Source organism: Sminthopsis crassicaudata, chromosome 1 (genome assembly GCF_048593235.1).
Source record: "Sminthopsis crassicaudata isolate SCR6 chromosome 1, ASM4859323v1, whole genome shotgun sequence".
Classification (NCBI taxonomy): Eukaryota; Metazoa; Chordata; class Mammalia; order Dasyuromorphia; family Dasyuridae; genus Sminthopsis; species Sminthopsis crassicaudata.
Window position 1 is genome coordinate 286,215,988 of NC_133617.1, and position 18,627 is coordinate 286,234,614.

Here is an 18,627-nt window from a genome sequence, read left to right on the forward strand (position 1 = left end):
TCAGCTAATGGGTGATGACCTGTCCCTCCTTACTGCAGGAGAGCTGTCACCTTATATCAGTGACCCAGCGCTGAAGCTATTCCAGTGTGCTGTTTGCAACAAATTCACCTCTGACAGCCTGGAGGCCCTAAGTGTACATGTGAGCAGTGAACGCTCTCTCCCTGAAGAGGAGTGGAGGGCTGTAATTGGAGACATCTACCAGTGCAAGCTCTGTAACTACAACACTCAGCTCAAAGCCAACTTTCAGCTTCACTGCAAGACTGACAAACATATGCAGAAATATCAACTGGTGGCTCATATTAAAGAAGGGGGCAAAACAAATGAGTGGAGGCTGAAGTGTATCGCCATTGGCAACCCAGTTCACCTAAAATGTAACGCCTGTGACTACTACACCAACAGTGTGGATAAATTGCGCTTACATACCACCAATCACAGGCACGAGGCAGCCCTGAAACTATACAAGGTAAGCAGTGACATCCATTTCAGTTGGCACAAAGTAGAGAAGGAAATTAACTGTTTCAAAGCTTGCAGCACAAACCTTTAAGGAAAGAACAAATTAAAGAATGGAGTAATATGTTTTCTGGTTAACAGTACTAAAACCATGCTTCTTAGTCATGGTACATGGATCTTGAAGAATTTATTCAGGGAAACTATTTTATGTCCAATTACATGTGTTTCTTTAGTACCAATTGGATCCTTAGCTTCCCAAGATAAAATTACTTTTCCATATAGTTTCATAGATGATATGATTTGTTTGGCTTCCTTTTTTTTTTTTTTTTTTTTTTTTTTTTTTTTTTTAGTGGCAACTTTGTTACTAGATACTTATTGACTGGGAGCAAAATGGGAGTGGAGGGTAGAAGGGAAAAATCCATGTTCTGAGTCGGGAAAGACATCATCTTTTGGCATATGAGCCTGTTGACAAACATAATCTATCAAAACATGACTGTTCTCCTCCGTGTTCACAGGAACACAGAGTAAACATACACTCACAGAGCATTATTAGAAAGTGTTCAAAAGTAAACACTGTCATTATTTCACATGCCTCTGTCCCAAGACAGTCTTGATTTTTTTTTTCAGACGTTAAAGGGTGTGGTATCAATAAATATGTTCAGAATATGGCAAATATATTTTTATCTTTACTGGAAAAGACTATGCAGATGTGATGAATATGTGCAAGTGATGAACACCATTTATTACATAACTTGTCATGACTTTTTCCAAACCCTAATTACTGGGTAATTTATTCTCTGCAGTGTGTTTACTGGATTGGCTTGATTGTCTTGGTTCATATACAAATGTAACACATCCATTTCTATGATGAATAACTTTGTAACTTATTAAAAACTTCTTTTGTCTAGAGGATATTAAAATTCAGGAAATATTGCAAACCATTAGTCATTGTAACAAGCTCTAAATATGATTACAAAATCCATTTTGCAAGTGTTATCTATTGATTTATACTAGAAATCAGTGATAACTAAACTATCAGGAGTCAACTACTGATTATAATACCTATGCTTTTTCAAGTTGTATTTTTTTTAAAAAGCACACAAGAGAGGACAAACTGGAGATTTCTACTTAGATACAAACATTCTTGATTTTGCTGGTTTAGTTCTATTTGTGAGACTAGGATTTTGTTTTTTGTTTTTGTTTTTGTTTTCCAGTTTGAAGTTTTACAGGACATAGAAATATACTGGTATGGACCTGGTGTTTGAATTTGTATTGTCTGTCTTTTAATATTGGTGCTTTATAAGTCAGTAATGACAGTGTTGGGATTGCTTTTTTTAGTATTTGAAGGAAGGTTTCAACATAAGATGGAAATTTTCTAAATTTATGATATTAAAAATAAAATACAAAGGAGGAATTGTATTATACTTCAGTGACTTTGGTTAGTTGATGAAAGTTTGTAAATGTCTTTTTATTGCTAGTTCAAAGTATTAAAACTCTCAGAATATCTAGGAGAAGAAAAATATTAATTTTGTATAAATAATAGCTCTAGGCACTAGGAGTCATATAGAATATTCATGAACTGTGTTTACACTCAAGCAGCTAGCTCCTCTAAACAATTAAGTTAACATGCTTGGCATATAAGATGGAAATGTGCAAAACTTTCCACTTTATTAATATCATATGGGAACATGAAGAATGGCAGAATAGTGATGTTTTCTTTTTTCTTAAATTTTTTTGAAGGTGTCTTACTTGGATAGAATAATAGAATGTCAAAGTTGGAAGAAATCTTAGAGATCAGGCCAGTGCAATCCCTTTATTTTAGAGAGGAATGAATAGTTGCTTAGAGTGATTGACCATTCTTTATGGAAGTTGCTTTCATAAATTTCACTGCAGGAACAGTTTGCTATTGTCTTTGAATGTTTACCAACTCATGAAGGGCTAAAGAGGATGACTGTTTGCAATCTGGGATTTCAAAAGTATTAGGGAAATCAAAGCTTGTCTGGTAGAAAAGTAAATGACTACTTTTAGGGAAATAGTTTTGTTTTCACAATATTGCAAAGAAAAAAGTTTGTCCTATCTCTCCTGCCTTATTCATTTTATTATGAATTTTTTTTAAATTGTCTAACTTTCCTAATACTGAATCTTTTAATTACATTTCCTAGTATGGTAATGCCAGTAAGATAGCAGGGTAGGGGTGGGGGTGGGCAGGAAGGGAGCAGTCTTTCCTTTCAATGAATACAGTTTATATTGTGGTTTTTCGGGGTGGGAGAACCCTCATATTTAGATTGTTAGAATTTGGTATTAGAAAATCAAGTCATAATCATTTACAGTATCCAACAAGAAGTATTTAGTAACTGCTACTAAAGAAAAAAAAAAGTTCCATAGCAACCAAATGTATTTTCATTCATTAGGAAGAAAAGTTGGGGTTTTCTAGGTTTGGAAAGCTTCAATGTTAATGATGATGTTATACATATCATCATAACTGTACCTCTATCCCTATATTGTATATATCTGTACATCTCTACTTATCAACGCCATTTTAAAGATGTCACTTCTTCTCCTTTTGAATGGTGGCAGCTCTGTGTGAGCCCAACGTGAAATCATTGTCAAGCAAACCAAGAACAAGAGAAACAACAAGCTTAGTTGCTGTGTGCCCCCAAAATGAATTTGTTTGATATGTAATGTTAATTTTAATTGAGAAAATCTGGACAATAACAAGAAAAGCAATAATTATAACAGAAAATATGGAGAAAATATTTAAATAAGACTTAAAGTAGTTTGTGAATTTATGATTTTATGATCTGTAATTACATGAGAGTTCAAGTATTGAATTCACAATGATATTCACACACTAACAGTTAAATTTTAAAGAAAAAATTAAGAATTAGTATTTACCAAAAGCAAATATTGAATTATAAGTAAACTTTTTTTCTCTTATTGACAACATATTGATTTAAAACCCTATAAAGACTAATTTGTCAGTTCAATTTAACTAGATTACCTCTTCTGTTCTCCAACTAAAATGGTATTACCTAAAAGATATGTGACCTAATTCTAGCTTAAGAAGGTTAAAGGTTAAAGGTTAGTCCTAAAGCATCATCTGCCTAGCTGCTTAACTTTAAAATGATCAATTTAGTGAAAATCTGTTTTACAGATGGTGTTTTAATGTCTTTGGCAGGATTTAGGCAGCTTAAACATTAGACGCATGCTAGTAAAAATTATTTCTTTATTTGACCAGAAAAACACCTTTTCTTTTATGTTTAAGGTAAAAGGCATGTGGAATATGGTATTTTGGCAAAAGACCCAGAGGCAGAAAGTGTTGATGATCTTTCCATATGGACTTAAAAACAGAATACCTTTATGTCTGTTGCTAACGATGACAGAAAATAAAAATAAGCATAGCTGTATTCAGGTTTTGGCAATAATATTTTACTTTGAATTTACTTATTTATATTTTTAAAAGGAAAAGCAATTTTGGTCAAAATCTTTATTAAGAAAAACACTTTTTATTTTATGGTAGAACTTTCTGAAGTACAAAGCACTATATTTTTTCTAATGTAAAAAGAAAATACCACTTAGGTGAGTTTTCCTCTATTAAAGCTGAAAACAAAGTTGAATCTTGAAATAAAACAGACAAAAGGAACTTAGGATCACCTTGATTTTGATTTCAACTTTTTCATGAAAACATTTAAAGCAAAATTGATGAGAACCAAGCACAGAAATATATTTTGCTTCAATAACAAATCTATTTTATATTTTTAGGAATTTCTTAAGTCTTTAATGTATGAGTGCTTTCAACTTAATAGCTTTCTAAGTTCAATTGCATTGGTTCAATGGCAAATATAAGCATATCGATAACATGTCTGTTAATTTTCCCATCACTGTTTTCCCTACAGTCTCTAGAAGAGTGACCTTCACATATTCAGCACCCAAATATTTGATTAATGAATAAATCAATAAGTAAAAATGTTTTCCCACAGAATAAATCATCTATTTCTATAAGAACAATTATGTGTTCTCCGTATCACAAATCATAACAAATGTTTCCAAAGAGACCAACAAAAAAATAATAACAAATATGCAGTTCTAGACAATTAAACTAAAATAACAAAGGAGGCTTTTGCAATATTTTACAGGTTGGATTTACAATCCAGCCTTCTGTCAGTCGGGGTCAAGAATTTTCATGGTCAGCTAGTGGCTCTTGCTCTCTATGCAGGAAATGCAAATACCATGCAATATCTGCTTTTCAACTAAACCTATACTATTTTTCTAAAGTGAGGTGTCCACTAATTTTTTCATTCAAAATCAAAACCTTAATTACAGTACAATTTTCTCCCCAATTACCTTTTTTTTTTTTTATATTGGGGAAAAGTGAAATAGTTTGGATTTCATAATGCCGTTGGCATATTTCTATTTTAAATCAACTGGGAATAGTGAATGCATAGATTGTCTCTATCATAAACAAAAGAAGCCCAAGTGGAATTTAATCCCTAGGTAACTTTATAGTGAAACAATCCCCTAAAGAACATTTTTGGGGTTTTCTCATTATCCATATTATGGATAAAAAACTAGGGTTAAGAGCTAGAAATCGAGGAGCAAGAGAGAGAGAGAGAAGGTATATTGGAGAAAGAATGTAAAAAAAGAAAATCAAAGTGGAACAGTTAGTTCCAACCATCTTATTAGTTTTTTCTAATATGGAACAATAATAACCTGATCAGTTTAGAATTAACAGGAAGTCACAAGTATTTCATTTCAATAGGCTTATATCTAAGTTTGTAATTCAAAATCAAATACACCAGATATGTGCCATTCCAATTATTGAACTGTTATTGTGCCATTATGATGGCAAAAGAGGTCACAAGATTGTATGGTACATATTTACATAAAAATCATTGTGCAGAAGGAAATTGAAATATGTCTATGAATTTAAGAAACCAAAAACATGTCTCATTTAATCTTATTGCAGTCATTTGTTTAGATGAAGAAAACTGTTTTCAGAGATAAACAAAAGTTTTTCTCTGCTGCTAAATATTAACCTAATTATGGAAATTATTGTCATTTTTATTAATTTCAGATTTATGTTCACTTCAAGATTGAAATGTAGTGCGAAATTTAATTCCAGCACTTGGATTTTTTTAAAAAAAGAAATTGTAATTCAAATTATTCTATTGTATTATTATGCCCAAAGATAAGTAGAATTTTGAAATAATATTTTCTATCCTGGGACAATATGTGTAGACCTAATACTTACACATAAGGTCAAATTAATGTTTAACTAATAACAATTTATAAATTATTTTTTTTCAATAATAACATAATTGGTTAGCTCTGATCCTTTTATCTACTTTTTTTTTTTTAATGAAACATTTGCTATAACATGTCTTATATAATAAAAGAGTTAATTCAATATAGGCACTTTTTTTTTTCAAAGGGCAGATAGTATATTGTGTTAAATCTGAGGAATGCTATTTACAACTTTCATTCATCCAACATACTTTTATTTAGTACTTACATATATGAAACACTATGCTAGGCACATGAAACATGAAGACAAAAGCAATCTTTGACTTCAAGAAGCTTATATTATACCAGGAGGAAATAGTCTATATAAGAAAATAAAACATACAAAATAATTGGGTAGGCTGGGGAAAGGTCCATTATCAACTGAAGGGAATTCTGAAAGGGCTTTTATAGGAGATTGGCACTTGAGTTAACCTTGAAGGAAACTGGTCATCCTAACAGGTATGAGGAGAGGAGAAGATCATACTTTTCATGGGGGGCTGTAAGTTCAAAGATTTAGAAATGAAAGATCTTTGTACAAGGAATAGCAATTTGGCCAGTTTAGCTGAAGAATATAAGTACAAGAAGGTGAATATACCTGACAAGGTAGACTGGAGTCAGATTGTAAAAGACTTTTAAACAACTAAGTTTGTGGCAACAGGGAACCACTGGAAATTCTGGAGTAGGAGAATGAAATGGTCAGACGTGTGTTAAATCTACCTTTTGGTAGCTGCAAAGTTTGAATCAAAGTGTGTGTGTGTGTGTGTGTGTGTGTGTGTGTGTGTGTGTGTGTGTACACGTGCACATGTGTGTGTATATATGTGTATGTATATATGTGATATATATGTGTGTATATATGTTTATATATATATATATACATATATACATATATTATTGCAAAAAGTTATTCCAGAAGTATAACGGAGAAATAATGAGGACCTAATTAGGGAAATGATGATGTAAGTGGAGTAAGAATGGGTGAATATGAAAAATACTGTATAGGTAGAATTCACAAGACAGTACTGATTAAATATAACACCTGAAAAAAGATGAATAATCAATGATAACTACTAATTTAAGTGAATAGAATAGGAGAAAGAGCTACGTTTAGAAGTTTAAAGGGAGTAATTTTGTGGGCAGACATGAAAAAGAATTTTGGGTTTAGATAGAAAATTGTCTTTATATACACATGTATGAGGTTTTATGCATACATATACATATAGATGAAGATTAAAGCTTATATTAGGTATAAGTACAATAGGTTACCTGCTATACTACTGTACCCAATTCAAAGTAGTAAATATATTTTTTTTGTCAAAATAATGCATTTAGTCTCATGTCAAATTGTAAAGCTAGGTGAAGTTGGTTACTGGAATACTATCTTCACTCATGTCCTGTTAGTATTCTTTCATCTTCTTCCAAGGTATCCAGTGTTTTTATACTATTTACTGACATTCCAAAAGATTATCTTCTATCCTTATAGTATCTGTCCCAGACCTACCCTCCCCAAATATCTCAGGATCTTTTCTTTTCCTTCTTATTCCCTATTTCTTTAGTTAGGATATTGTCCTAACTTAAGTTAGGATAGAATTACTAAATGTAACCCCTCTTTGGAGTTAATTTCTTTAATAAAATACATATCAATCAATATCAATTTCCAATTTCTAAGAATATTATGGAAAAAAGACAATGATCTTTACCTATTTTCCCAACCTTCCTACTAAACAAGCCAAAAAATATAAGTAAGCAGTTTTACGTCTTCCTTTTTAGCTGCCAAATCTTATAATTTCTTTTTCTGTAACATTCCTTGCCTATTTCCTGTACTCTCCACTCCTATAATAACCACCCTATGTCAGGTCTTCATCATCTGGGCTATTGTGTGATTTCAGACTGGTCTCTCTGCCTTAGTTTTCTTCTTACTCTAATCTATCCTCTACAGTTATCAACATAATTCTGCATAGTTCTGACTATATTACTCCAGTGGCTCTCCATTACCTCAGGGATTCAATGTAAGCTCTTCTATTTGGTCTTTTCATATTTTTATATTCTTTTAACATATTGTTGCCTTTTTATACACTGTATAATGAAGTTCTATTGGCCTACTTGCTGTTACTTATATATGAAAATCTATCTGTTGTATCTGTTGTCTGTGGCTTTATACTGGTATATGATGCCTGCAATATTCTTTCCCCTATTTCTAACTTTTAACATGACTAACTTTTTTTTACACTTAGCTCAAGTATCACCTTCTGAAGTAATGTTTTTCAGGTCCCCCTACTTCTAGTACCATCCTTTCTAAGGTCACCCCCAATGTCCTTTGTATTCCTCTTTTAAGTACTAATTTATGTATATGTTGGCTCCCTTGTTATATAAACTCCTTGAGGATAAGGACTGTTTTTCTGCCTTACTTTGTATTAGCAAAGCTTAATACAATGCTTTGTATGTTTTTGTTGTTCAGATGTTTATTCATGTCCAACTCTTATGATCCCATGGACAATAGAATGCCAGTTTTCTTAGCAAATGGCACTGAAATGGTTTGCCATTTCCTTCTTCAATGAAGGCAAACAAGGTTAAGTGACTTGCCCAGGGATACACAGCTAGTAAATGTCTGATCCAGATTTGAACTTAGGTCTTCATGGTTCCAAGTCCAACACTCTCAGATGCCTAGTATTAGCAAATGCATAATAAATACTTGTTGATTAATTGTGACTCCTTCCCCCCACACCATAGATAACTTTATGTCTTTGTTTGAGAAATGTAACCTTATTGATAGTGATTTTATAACCAGAATTTGTAAAGCACTTTGTCTACACACCTTCCTAAGGATGTCATTTGGGGAACTGAGGCATATTTGCTACTAGAAAATGAATTACCTTATTTCTCTGATTTGTTATTCTACTTTTTGTTGGGGAAAGAGGATCAATCATCCACTACTCATTAATACAAATGAGTGTTGTGATGCTGTGTAGTGATGCAATTCAGTCATATGCTAATCAGGCCCTATACTGATGAAAGGGTCTTGGCCCAGAGTGAAGGAGGAGCTGGTATGTGCAGAACGACCATGAACCTGCTTCTATAGCAGCTGGTTTCTTTGGGCTTTACTGTACATATTTCACATCAAGTTCACTTTCAGGATGAACTCACACTCCAGCATAAGGCAAAGTAAAGTAGAGATTCAGAAGACTCATATTGTGGGAATTGTTAGCATTAATTCAGGACAAAATAGGGGTAAACAGGTACACAGCAAAGTGAATGAGCAGCCCCTAAGTAAGGATAGAAGAATAATCATCATATCATGATCTCACTCAAAACTGGGATATTGGGAGGGAGGGTCAGATGGAGAAGGAATTAGTGGGTTCCTCTTCACTTAGAGGTCTTCAGACAAAGGGTAGGTGTGCTATGGTGAAGATTCTTTTTTGTTATAGATTGGATGACTGCTAAAGGTCCTTCCAACTCTGAAATTCTCTATTTCTGTAAGCTGTGTGTATTAAGTTATTACAGTTAATATATGTTATTAGGGGCCACTTTCATGAATGATACTCTGAAAGTATTTTTCTTGAGTTGTCTAGAGGGAGACTTTCTATTTCTCTTCCATTGTTGCAATTATGAGTTTAGGACTTGACAGTTAGAAGGGAGTGCAACAAAATTTTACTGTTGTTATTGTTGAATTGTTTAAGTCATGTCCAACTCTTCTTGACCCCATTTAGAATTTTCTTGGCATGCATGACCAAAAAAAAGATATCTGCCCACTATCTAGGGCACTTAGGTAGTGCAATGGATAGAGTGCTTGGCCTGAAGACAGGGAAACCCAACCTCCTGAATTCAAATCAGACCTCATATATTTATTAGTTTTGTGACCCTAGGCAAGTCATTTAATCCTTTTTGCCTCAGTTTCCCATCTATAAAATGATCTGGAGAAAGAAATGACAAAATTTTCCTCTGAATGAGTTTTTAAGATTATTTCCTTTGGTAACAATGAAAAATTTGGCAGTATTGGTACCTGGGGAAGAGATAAAAGGAATGGGAGAAGACAAAGAAAGCAGAAGTTGAAAGAACCAAAAACAATTTTGCCATTTTTACAATTTTGCCAGAGGCAGGCAACACATGAATATTATGTACTTTGGAAGTTATGCTAAAGATTTTTAACAGCAAGTTGTCATTTATATGTATTAAAGGAATTTTTATATGTGATCTACTTTATGAAATAGTTTAAAAGAAAAACTAGTTTTCCAAAGCATCCCAAAAGACTGTGAGCTCCTTAAGAGTAGAGTAGTATCCACAGCACATAGCATAGTATATGGCACAAAAGAGATACTTCTTGACTTAGATCCTGAAAGCTGCCTATGTATTGAAAAGATAATTTTTTAGTGAATTTTTTTTGTAAGTGTAATTTTTTTTCATGTCCTACCATTCTAGTTTGTCAGAAACATTTTGTGAATACATCACATGCTGTGATTCAAATGTTAGTTATCTTCCCAATTTTTTATCATCAATACATATTTGATATGTATTCCATCTATTTTTATTTATTTTTATTTTTTTATTTTTATTTTATCCATTTATATATACACATACATATATATTCATATATAGACATATACATGTATATAAATGCTTATATATACACATATATATGTATATGTATATAGGTGCACATACATATAGATGTACGCACACACACACACACACACACTTTTATATAAAATTTTACACTTGTTTCTTACTTTCTACCATTCTAGTTTGTCAGAAACATTTTGGATCCTTATGCTGTGATCTAATGTGCTAGCTATCTTCCTAACTTTGGATCATCTGCACATTTGTTATTATTTCAACTATTATTTCATCTCTTCAACCATTGAATAAAACAAGAAAAAGTACTTTGGCCCTCTATAAAAAGTCCTATCTGTTAAAAATTGATAAATACTATTTGGGTTCTGTAATATAATTATTCCTCAGTCTGCCTCATTGTACTACCATCCACATCATATGTTCTCATTTTGCTTCCGGGTATATGTGTGTGTGTGTATATATATGTGTGTGTGTGTATGTGTGTGTATATGTGTGTGTACATATATGTGTATGTGTATATATATGTGTGTGTATATATATGTATTTCAAACTACTTTTCTCCCCACTAGTATTGAGAGCTCAGTCAGTGATATTTGATTATGTCCATATTTATGCAGCATGAAGTAAGGGAAAAACATATGTTTATATATATATATATATATATATATATATATATATATATATATATATATATATATATATATATATATATATATATATATATATATATATATATATATATATATATATATATGTATATATGATATGTTTATATATATAATTACCAACTCTAGGTACTTCTGGATAGAGTATATTTCTGGACCAGCATTATTAGGTTTGATAGCTTAAAATGATCACATTTCCATTGTTGCAAATTTTCATTTCATTTTGTATGCAAAGAGAAATTATTAGTATATGGTGAAACAAAAAGAAGAAACAAAAACAAAAACAAAATTCAGCATAATTTAGACCACATCTACATCAAACAAATATAACATATTTCGACAATTTTTTTCTTCCCATTTTTCATGCCCATTGATATCACCTCAATTAAATAAACTCATTATTGAAGCTGCTTGCTTTTTTATCAGAATGTCTGTAAGAATGAACTTAATTTTGCTATTTTATTCATTTAATCTAGAAATGAGATTTTATTGGTATGGAGAACTGTTAAGTAAAATCTCCTACTTATGTAAATCAGAAACTCTTCTTCTATAATTTATAGTCTTTGAGAGTTGTCTAGAGATGCTGAGAGGTTAAGTTACTTGTAGTCATATAGCCAACATGTCTCGGGAGCAGATCTTGACAATACATCTTTGTGACTCTGGGGTTTATTTCTCTATATACTATTTCAGAGTCTTTCCTTTTACAGTTATAACATTATTAATGATATAAATATTTCACACAACCAGATTAGTTAACATAAAAAGGTAAGAATATTATAGTAATTATAGTTTTTGGGATGCATTCCAAAACTTCTAGAATGTTTCCAACCTTTTTAGCCAAGAAATCAGGGTAGAACCAAAGCAAGTCAGAAAGAAGAATTGATGAAAATTCAGCAACCAAAGCAAATGATAAAGTCTTTTTTTTCATCAATGATAATAAGATGGAATATTAAAATATATTCAGAAAATGAGAATTAAAAAGGTTAAAACTTCAATTGTCAAATTTTTTTGCCTAAATTCAGATTTAACTGAGACTTATTATTTTCATTATTTATATGAATATATGTGGTGTGTGTATGTATAAATGAAAGAAAATTTAAACTACACTTAATTAAATATTAGACCTACTTATTCATATACAATTAATTTAATTTCAGGTATATTTCTGAAACCTCTACCTGTATCATAAGTCCCCAGGAGAGGAAAAGCTTTAAAGATCCTGCACAAACCTTTAATAAATACTAAAATCAATTCACAAAATTTACATGACTAGGAAAAGTATAAGGAACTAGAAAGAATTTAGGTAAAAAAAAAAATACATCTCTTAAAGGTACTTAGGTTTGTTGGGTAATATAACACTCAGAACTTGAGACATATTTGCATCAATTATTACAATTTTTTCCTCCAAAACATTTTAAGAGACTTAAAAAACATAGAGTGGTTTTTTTTAGAAAGTCAAAATTAATGTTTTGGATAGATTCATACTCTTTTGTTTTCACTGATTTGTAAAGTAGTAATAGAGAAACTATAATATCTTGATATTTCTATCATCTGGAGATTTAAGAAAAAAGAAACAAATCCTTGTAAAATTTAATCTATATTAGCAAATATAGATAACATCAATGCAAAATTTTTGGCCAAATCAGGACTCATTCTTGAAAACAATCTACTTAAACTATCTTGTCATGTGATCTTCCTATTACATTACATCACCTCTTGCAGTAGGCATTTTTGAAGCTATTTTAGATTTTTAAAATGCCACATTTAGTGATGTTAAAATTCCAAAAGAAGGGAGAATGTTCAACTTACAGCTCCAATTGCAACTTGATGTTTCCAATTTTAAGGAGAAAAAGCAAGATTATCTTTCTCTATGTTTTATGTTTACCTAGGCAGAGATTGACTCAAGATACTAGACATTGTTGGACTTTTAATACTTTCTGTTAGCCAAATTAGAGTAATGTTGATCCATCTAGAGTGTTGTCTTTCACTCCTTCTGCTATCTGGGATAGAGGTAGAGAATGTAGGACCTCTGCCTCATGGAGCTTTCAAAAACATAATTCTGTCTTTCTGTCTGTCTCTCTGTTCTGCTACACAATGGCACAGTAACTATTTTGCCATAGGTTTTGAAAAAAATTGTGATAATTGAGTATAAGAGGCATGGCTTGGGTTTTTTTGGTTGTTTGTATAACTTTTGTGCCAGAGATTCACATAACACTAAGAGTCCAAGTATAACTTGGAGGATTTTCTAATTTCATAGAATCTAGAATCGATAGAAACTTTGGATTATCTTCGAGGTCCGAGGCCAAAAGACTTAAAGCCATTTGCCCACTAGTATGCAGGTAGTTTGTAGCACAGTTCAGTATTTGAATTCAAATTTTTTCACCCAAATCTACTTCTTTAACTTCTCTTGGCATAATGCTTTCCTTTTTACTTCTTGCAAGTTTTTGGTCATTTCCTTTTCTTAATATACCAATACTGTCTCCCAACTTGCTAAGAGTTTACGATGTTATATATTAATATTATATATTACAATTTTACATATTAATTATATATTAATATTAAATATATACAATATTATATAAAGTATATTTTTAGAATGATGAGCCATAAAGTACTAACGAGTTCTATCTCTCCCCATAATGACGTTCTAAAATAAGTTGTTCTCTCTTGATTTCTACCTTGTTTCTAACAGGTAGGTTTGGGAGCTTGCTCTTGATTATTCTCTTCTTATCTACCATTTTTCCATATTTCTCTGCGTTTCCCAGAGGATGCCACTGGGCTGTGCTAATTCTGTTCTAGAATTTAGGTATTCTTTTATACTACCAAATAGTATCAGCATCTTTTGATCAGGCTTAGGCAAAAAAGTATTACCTTTGGATATGACTTTACAATAAAGATTGGGGGAGGGGGGGAACAAGTCCTAGAGTTTTCTTTGAGCTTCAGAAGATAGAATTTCTCGGAAGTACATCATACTGCAATAAATTAACTATTTCAGTGCTTACTATCTGTTGAATATCGTTTTTAATTGCTAGGATACAAAGACAAAAGTGAGATAGCCTTGAGAAGCTTATAGTTCTAAGGGTTACTAATTACTGGGAGATTCAACAGAAGTCCACTAGAGGAGAGAGTGCTTGAAATGAGAATTGAAATAAGCCCAAAATTCTAAAGTTCTAAAGGCTAGAGTCAGACTTGTCACCTGGGAAGCAGCAAGTAAACCAAATGTAGACTAGTATATATTCAGGCTGGAAAAATAGGCTGGAGAGAGACTATGAACAACTTTAAATGGCAAATATAGGAATTTTTCATTTTATCTTAAAGGCACTGGAGAGCTATCCAAGTATCTTGAGTCTGGAAGTGATATGGGTTTATTGCATTAGGAATCGCATCAATTTGACAACTGTGTGGAGGATGGATTGGAAAGAGAAAAGACTAGATGGAGGAAGACTGACTTTGAAATTAATTGCAGTAGTTCAGGTTAGAGATGATAAAGAATTAGAAGAGACTGGTTGTGTCATGAGTATGGAAAAGGGACTGAATGGGAAATATGTTGAGGAGGACTTGGCAACATAGATGAAAATACAGAGATTATTATAGCCATCTAGATTTTGTACTTTAGTACCTGAAAGAATAATAATAAAGAAAGTTAGGTAAAGGGGGTGGGTTGAGAGAGAAAGTAATGAGATCTATTTTGATATTTCTCTAAGGATACAATAGGAGAACTAGCACTTAATAATTCTTATTATCATTCTTTCCCCCCCTCCCCCTGGTCCTAAAAGATAGTGCTTATGCTTGTTTAGAGCTAGCTCTTAGGCTTCAAGATACTTCAAGATACTGCTTCAATTTAGGATATAAATGTTGATATTTTTCCTTTTCTGACACCTGGAAAGTTTCTGGTATCCAAAAGAATACTCTTCATTACCAAGAACAGATAAAACCCTTTTAATTAGCTATTTTCAATTCTTTAGTGGTATTATTCACATCATACAAGACTTTCAACAATCCCTGATAGTTAACTAGACAAGCCTAAGGAAGGAGCTATGTTTCTAGAAATCTTAAGACATATATGTTTCCAGGTGTACACCATTTCTCCAGGTCACTCAAAGGGAAGAGGTGAAAGTTCTAAAAAGGCTCCAACAGTCCTTGATACTGAGCTTATTTGCAGGGAGAATAAATGGATCTGGAGTTGTTGAAACAAGAGTTAGGCAACAAGGGAAATTAGGAGTTTCTTGGTATGCAGAATTTTTTTTGGAGTAGTAATGAAAGGAAAACCTAAATATTTTAGTTGTCTTTGGTAGTCTGCACTAGTTGCTAGGAGGTTAAGTGTCCTGAAACCTCATCCCAAGTAGTTTCAATATAATCCTATTATATTTAAATGATTATCAGTTCTCTTTGAAATTCAGAATGGGTGGGATGAGACTAAAGGAAGAACTCTCTGGGTGTCTCTTGTCTGAACCTTATCAAGGCCTAATTCTATTCCCCCTTCCATTTTTAGTGCTTAAAGGGAAGAAAATTATTCAAGCTAGTATGATTATCTTCCTATTTTCTCATACTAAAGGACTTTCTCAAACTGCTCTTTTGAATCTGAAACAGTGAAATGTTTGATTGACTGGTGTAACATGTATGAATATGAACTATTAATGAACTTAATCTGCCATATAGTACAGGTTGACAAAAGACAAGGCGATCAGGTATTAATTTTTACTTTAAAAAAAATCTTCTTAATGAATTACAGCTCAGAGCTACTTACATAGACTTACATAGACTCTCAGGGATTGAAGGGACTTTAAAGATCAGTTAACCCAAATCCTTTCATTTAAAAATTGAGAAAACTGAGGCCCCAAAGTGAGAAGTAACCAATCCAAAGTCCCAGTAAGTAGCAGAACATTCATCCAGTCCAATCTAAGGATTAAGGTAGAGAACTGGTAGAAAGAATAAAATAGGGGGAACCTTGGTCCAAGTTGATTGGTCTCTATGATAGCAGTCATCAACAGCCTTCACCCTTAAAAAAAAGTGATTAATAAGATCAGTGGTGAGAAGCTTCCTTAAATAAAGCTCTTGAGAACAAGTCCTATTACAATAAACTCAAATGAGCTTAGCCTGAAGAAGAATAGAATTAGTGAACACAGGAAAGCTCTCTTAAAGTATATGAAAAAGAATTGAGGATTTGACTTATTTTTTTTTCTTGATTCCAGAATAAGAACTAGGAGCAAGCATTAGAACATATAGAAAGGCAAATTTAGGCTATATCTGAAAATTACTTCCTAAGCCGGGATGGCACTGTCATTGTGCCCAGAGAGCAGTTAATTATATATTACACTCCTTAGGGTTCTGGAAGTAATCTTTAAGGGTTTGGAGTATTTCTAGTACTGTTGCTCATGAGCCCCATCTGGTGTGTTTCTTTTTGAGTACTAGCAATCCAGATTCAATTAACTTTTACAAAGGAATATTTATTTTTGGTTAAAAATGTCATTTAAAAAAATCTGGGACATATTCTCCCAATACATACCAAGTCCAGGGGAAAGTGGCTCAAAGTTACAGAGCTCATGTGCCAAGAAGATAAATCACAAGTCCCCATTTTTGGAAGTCATTTTCATCCTTTGCAGAATCTTCATGAAGTTTGCCTGAGACATGCATGGCTCTCTGTTGGACTTTGAGAATTGGTACCCTTGTAGAATCTTAAAGTTTAGTATTTCCTTGTTATATTTAGTTTATTTTCAATTCCCAGTTCAGAGGTTTCCACCAACTACTGATATTCCAGGAACTCTGCTACTTAAGCTTATAGGGAGTCCAAATCTTCTAATCTTTTGAAATTCAACAGATTTTTCTTCCACTCAAGGAAACAGACACTTCTCCCATTTCAAGAGATTTCCTTCTTAGAGGCTTGCTTACCACTTAATCATTGCTGGGTCTAGCTATCCAGCTGCTCTACCACAAAGTTGACCTGCCCTTTACATCCAGGATTCCCAATCTTCTTGTTGCTTTATCCAATTACTGGTAGGCAGTGACTAATTCTTTTCAACCAACTGCAAGAAATTTCCTGTTTGACTTCATCTGCTTTCATTCAATGACCTAAGAGCTTTATTTTTCCCAAACTGATTAAAGACTTACTTGAACCTTTTATTGATTGGTTGATTCAATGGATGTGTCTAGGAATTGTTCTCATCTAGTTTGTACCTAGATCAAATAGGCATTCTTAACTGATAAAAATATCAGAATGGAGAGTATCTTGTTAATTATATTAATTAGGATTTTTAAGGGGTGTGAGATATTCTTGGTACACAGGGTAAATTGCCAAGTAATTTATCATTACCACAAAGTAAACTGAGCTGGCTCTGGCCTAGAAGGTTCCTCCTTCCTGGAGGTCTTCAAATAAAAGCTTGATGATCATTTGTGAGCTGTTGAGAGGAATTTTCCTTAGTTCAAGTCCAATCAACAAGCATTTATTTATTAGGCTCTTGCTATATGCCATCCTAAGTAAACTAGTTCTTGATGTCTCTTCTAATTTGAAAATTCTCTCTGTGGTTCTAGGATTATTCCATTCAAACAATTGCTACAATATAAAAAGCTATGCTTCACAGTAGCAAAGAAATAGTCATTCTAGATAGTTCTTCCTTAAAGCCACCCTGTTCATGGCTCTATTTCAGAATCTGGCAATATTTGCAGAATTCCCAAGAAAAAGGAAACTCAGGATAGTTAAAGAGAACCATAGTATGGGAGTCAAATGATCTAAGTTTGAGTTTTGGTTCTACCACTGACTTCCAGGTACTTTGATAATCATCGAATATAAAAACCCAAAGAATAAAACCATTGCTATTAGAAAGGAATTTATAATCTAATGGGGGAAGACAAGCACATATGTAAATATCATTCCTATGGGACTGAAGGGAAGTGTGGATTTTAGTTATCTCAATTTTACATCAATCAAAAATGTAATTTTGTTAAAAATGAAATTACAGTAAGAAAAGCATCATACTCAGAACATGCTATGTACTCATTTTATCAGGTTTTACTTAGTTAGGCAGAATCTATTGTCTTTGGTTCAGTTCTGGTCATCCCCTTTAAAGAAAGCAACAAAAGTCTAAAATATGTCTAATAATGGAACACTTCTGTAACATGCCATTCTTATGTATGCTGTCATATGGAAAGGGAATTATATTTAATCAATTGGGCCCCAGAAAGCAGAAACTAGGAGCAATGGGTGGAAGAGGAAGGAATACATATTCTGACTTAAGTTAAGGAAAATCTTCAGAAAGTACAAGGATGATCTACTCACCAAACTCTAGGATCAGATGTCAACTCTTCTTTTGGAAATTTAAAGTATTTCACAATCTAGCCTCAATCTACCTTTCTTAAACTAGTTACATGTTACTTCTCTTCATGAATATTGCAATGAAGTCAAAGTAAATTTCTTTTTGAGCCTCATATAAAATTGGCTGTCCTGCTTGACTAGAATTTACTCTTTCTTTACCTCTTCCTCTTACATTTTCTAATTCAAGTGCCATTTTCTAAACGAATTCTTTAATATTCTCCCTATGCTTTAGTGCTTTTTGCCCCAAATTATATTATATCTTTTTTGCATTTGTTTTATATATCTATATACATCTATCCAAGTTGTTTCTCCTGGATCCATTGAGAGGTCCAGGAAAATAGAGACTATTTCTTT

At 32.6% G+C, this 18,627-nt stretch overlaps 1 protein-coding gene across 4 annotated transcripts in view; it reads left to right on the plus strand.

The window, feature by feature from the left end:
• ZFHX4 (zinc finger homeobox 4) overlaps positions 1-18,627 on the plus strand; it is a 215,646-nt gene that overhangs the window by 30,842 nt on the left and 166,177 nt on the right. For 3 of the 4 annotated variants that reach the window (XM_074278927.1, XM_074278925.1, XM_074278926.1), the window contains exon 3: positions 1-463. This exon is cut by the window's left edge and continues 40 nt beyond it. In XM_074278927.1, the coding sequence (XP_074135028.1) occupies positions 1-463 (463 nt within the window). The remainder of the gene's footprint in view (positions 464-18,627) is intronic. The other variant, XM_074278928.1, reaches the window with a different exon arrangement.